This window comes from Stegostoma tigrinum, unplaced genomic scaffold (genome assembly GCF_030684315.1).
Source record: "Stegostoma tigrinum isolate sSteTig4 unplaced genomic scaffold, sSteTig4.hap1 scaffold_179, whole genome shotgun sequence".
Classification (NCBI taxonomy): domain Eukaryota; kingdom Metazoa; phylum Chordata; class Chondrichthyes; order Orectolobiformes; family Stegostomatidae; genus Stegostoma; species Stegostoma tigrinum.
The window spans coordinates 225056-229601 of NW_026728119.1; the positions used below are offsets into that span (position 1 = coordinate 225056).

General features: G+C 37.0%; 1 protein-coding gene across 1 annotated transcript; it reads left to right on the top strand.

Annotated features, from left to right (window-relative positions):
- The first annotated feature begins 241 nt into the window (after positions 1-241).
- On the top strand, positions 242-3632 carry LOC132207847 (probable G-protein coupled receptor 139). The gene is made up of 2 exons (XM_059643686.1): positions 242-320; positions 2084-3632. The coding sequence occupies exons 1-2, from the start codon at positions 251-253 to the stop codon at positions 2998-3000; spliced, it is 987 nt and encodes a 328-aa protein (XP_059499669.1). The 5' UTR covers positions 242-250; the 3' UTR covers positions 3001-3632.
- The last annotated feature ends 914 nt before the right edge of the window (positions 3633-4546 follow it).

Below are 4546 nucleotides of genomic sequence, written 5' to 3' on the forward strand. Positions count from 1 at the left end.
ATAACTATGTTCCTTCTGCAGTGATTGGGTGTTATTTTAATTTTAAAATGTAACAAATGTCATTGAAACCATGGTTTTCATCAACGCATAAAAAATAGCCGTACATCAGCTGCAGTCATTTGTATGCTTCATTAAATGCAGTTAACAGAAAGGATCAAATCACATAATTATGTCCCTGGAGTTCACCAAAACCAATAACAGTCACCACTTTTCGGTGAAATTCAGATTACATTCAAAGCTTCTGATAGAAATGCATGGAGTACCATCAGGTCTCGTATTTATCATTTACTATCCGATCATTGCATCTGTCGGGATTCCAGGTAAAATGGTGTCATTTGAAAATAACTGTGTGAAGCATCATTTACTACAATAATTCATCCATTTTAACAATAGGCTTTTTTGTATGTGCATGAGATTTTTTTTAATTTCACTGGCATAATGCATTTTCTGCAAATGCTATCGTTTTTCGTATTTTACTGCATGCGTTTTCTATTTTAACTATATTAAGTTGTCATTTCATCACCATAATTTCTGTTCATTATATTGCATTGTAATCCATTTTCCACAATATTTCTTTCAGTATTCTCTCCCTTTTTATTTTCCTTTTATTATATCTTATCTTTTCTGCTTCAGTTACTATTTTATTGTTTTAATAATATTATCGCTCTTAATCACTGCTAACGTCTCACGTTGAATGTTGTTCTGTTGTTTGGCTTTGACAGATCCTGCGATGAACAACTATGCTGTTACCTGTTTGGAAATGCAAACTATTCGTGTTTTTGATAATATTGTTGCGGGAGAATTGCAGAAAAAAAATCTATTGAGGAATTAATCATTTCCATCTAATGAATCCGCGGGCAGTATCACAGTTAAATTGACTTCCGTTATAAAACTGCCATTATTAGTGTGAATGATTTCAAACATTTTTCTAACTGTATAGAAATATATTGTGCTGTTGAACTTGACAAAAATACGTCAAGTACGACAAAGGATTACTTGATTAATTGGACTGAACTACTGAGTAATTTCTGGCTGAAATCACTGAATGAGTTTGCTGAAAGCGTATTATTATCACCACGATGTTGGCAGATACATAATCAGTCCTTTATTTGGCATTTAATAGAAATTTGGATTTACTTGTAGCTTTCATGGCACCGTGAGTCCACCTTCAGTCAGTAGGAAAAACTGCTCCCTAGTGTAAGCAATCATGTAGGTCGAATGTTTGCTAATTTCTAACTCGCAGAGCATATATTTTTCACGAGAAACTCAGAAATTGCTCGAGAAACTCACAAGTCTGATAGCGTCTATAGGAAAGAAAAGAGTTACCATTTCAAATCCAGTAAACCTTCCTCAGAACTGACAGATTGACCACAATTTCAACCAGTCAAACAAGCACTTCTTCGTTCAGAGTCTTCGCTTTCCCAATTACTTTTGTAGATGTATCTAAATGGTTAAATCCTGCATTTGTAATTTTCTTCTGCCGATTGTATCTGGCAAAGCCTTGGACTGTTCAATCTTTCCTGTTCTCCAGCTTGAGTGAAACTCCACAACAATTGGAAAACCTCAAAAGCAATTAAAGCTTCTTAATTCAAATATTGACATTGCATAAAATTAACAAAGCCAAGACAGCACAGTGCAGCAGGAGGAATTCGTTAGTTTGATCAATGGCTATCAATGGCTGCAAAATTAAAGGCATTGCTTTTCTCCTATTGAATTGTCATCACATGTTAATTCATATGATTCAGTACGACACTGAAGATCCTAGTTGACATCGATGATAAAGTGGCACTTTCAGGTTGGAATCCATGTTTTTGTCAATGTTGTCGTATTTTCAATGTCACTTTGTTATAATTTGGATTTCGTACATTTTTATTACATATTATCTGATTGACTGGACTCACACGGCTATGCTAATTCCAGGACAAGAAAAGAGTTTGTTCAACATAGATTTTTTTAACTTATGTTTGCATCCTAATCTTTATTATTCACACATTTATTCTTCATGTTTGATTTGTTTTGCTTTGTTAAGAGTAAAAAAAAAATCATTCTTGTTCTCACAGTACACTTTCTCTCTACATTGCAGCTAACCTGGTTGTGATTCTGACGCTGTGTCACAGACGATGTGGTCTTTCTGGATGTATTATTTATTACGTGGTGTCCATGGCAACGGCAGATCTATTCGTAATGATCACGGCTGTACTATTGAACCGGATAGCTGGAATTTATTTTCCAACTAGTTTTCTGTCAATTACACCAGTGTGCAGTCTTCGCAATGCCTTTAATTTTGCAGCCATTGATAGTTCTGCTTGGTTAACTGTAGCGTTTACCTTTGATAGATTTGTGGCCATTTGTTGCCAGAAACTGAAAATTAAATATTGCACTCAGAAGACAGCAGCTTGGGTTGTAGGAACTGTGTCCACACTGGCCTTCTTTAAAAATATCGCCAGATATTTTGTTTATGAACCAACAGTTGTTATTAATGACATGCCTTGGTACTGTGGTATTAAGGTAATATTTTATACATCACCTGTGTGGGTCGGATATGATTTGATTAGTTCCATTTTAACCCCATGTATCCCATTCATTCTAATTTTACTACTGAATGCTCTGACCGTGAGACATATTGTAGCAGCCAATGGAACCCGCAGGAGACTCTGGGCCCAGAACAGTGGAGAGAATCAAAGTGACCCAGAGTTGGTGAAGCGACGAAAGTCCATTATTTTGCTTTTTGCCATCTCTGGAAGTTTCATACTGTTATATGCATTATTTTTTATAACAATACTCTATGTCAGAATTACAAACGCTACTTATACTTCAGGGTCCAATTCCAGTGTTTCCACGTATATTCTCAATGAAGTAGCATTTATGCTTCAGTTTTTGAGTTCTTGCACCAATCCGTTTATTTATGCTGGGACCCAGAGTAAATTTAGAGTCGAGTTGAAGAATGGGATGAAATATCCACTCAACTTGTTTGTTCATTTTTTTGCCTCTCGAAAGTAGGAAAATCCATCATGAACTAGCAACCATTGCATTTACTTATCCTTGTCATGCCAGGTGGAAATTACAGTCAGATATCTGAAGGGCAAGTTCACAACTTATCTCGACTAATTTGTTTGCAATTGGTTTTCAATCACTCGTAGCTGACCTATTAACTGATACTGTTGATAGGCTCAACATATATATAGAAGGGAATCATATTTTCAAATATGACAGGGTGTAGTTCTAGGTCTTTTCAAATATTAACCACATCAGCTGTTCTAGTTTTGTTTAGGCCAGTACTTCAGCAAAATCCCCATCACTTGCTGCTCCTTCATTCTTACCCAGCCCTTCAGGACCATATCTCCCTGGCTGACCGCCTTCATAGAGTTTGGACCCTGACGAGCTCTGCCTAAGATACGTTTGAACTGTCTGCTCTCATGGATCGAAGTGATGGCTTGATGGACAACGATGCGTACGTTATGTCATTTGATTCTGTTTCGTTCCTACAAAAGCAATGTTGGAAGAATTACATGGCCATTCATGTAATTTTACACAGATACAATATAATAACTAACAATTAGCAGAAGCTCGGCTTTGATGACGATTTGAATATTTTAATTGACTTAAAACAAAATAACATTTTAAACAAAACATTTTGTCATGATCTCAATCGCAGACTTTACTATGTATTATTTAACTCTGCATTGGAATATGCTCCATATTTCAGACACTTTTCAAAATACTTTTCATTGATGTTCATATTTAACTTTTGGATTGAAAAAAGAAGTGGCTTGTGATTGAGAAGAACAGGCAGGGAATTGCCACTGAAACAGGAAGGTGAGGTGGCCTGAAATGTACGAGCTGTGATAGACAAAGTAGATGAATTTAGAGCTTTGGTTAGTACTTCAAACAATGAATTATTGCAATTATGGAAACTTGGCTGAAAGAGAGACAGAACATTCAGCTGAATCTCCGAGGATTTAGATGGTTAGGTGTGGTAGAGGAAACTTAAAAGGGGTGGGGGTGCAGCATTACGGCTAAGGGAGGATATCACAGCTGTGCTGAGGAGGATACATCAGAAGACTCATGCAGCAAGACAATATGTGTAGAGCTCAGGAGTAGGAAAGGTGAAATCACAATGCTGGTGTTATACTGCAGGCCTCCCAACAATAGAGGAGAGACTATGTAGACTATTATGGAAAGGTGTTAAAACGGCAGGGTTGTTGTGGTGGGTGATTTTAACTTCTCCTATAATGACTGAGACTTCATCCGAGGGGCTGGATAGGGAAGAATTTGTAAGGACCAGGAGGGTTTCTTGGCACTGTATATCAGAGAAGTAGTTATGCTGAACCTGGTTTCACAAAATGATCCCAGTCAGGTGAATGAAAGTTCAGTCGGAGAACAATTGAGGAGTAGTGACTTTAATACCGTGAGTTTTAAGATACTCCTGGCTAGGGATAACAGCAGATCTTGGGTGATGGGTGTTAAATTCAAGGAATTTACTCGGCATGAACTGGAGATCTTTGGAGGCAGCTGTTTGAGAGTAAATCACATCGGACATGTGAGT

Coding starts and splice junctions, on each gene's coding strand:
- LOC132207847 (XM_059643686.1), top strand. CDS start 251: ATGCATGGAGTACCATCAGGTCTCGTATTTATCATTTACTATCCGATC. Junction 321..2,083: donor TGCATCTGTCGGGATTCCAG/GTAAAATGGTGT, acceptor TCTACATTGCAG/CTAACCTGGTTGTGATTCTG.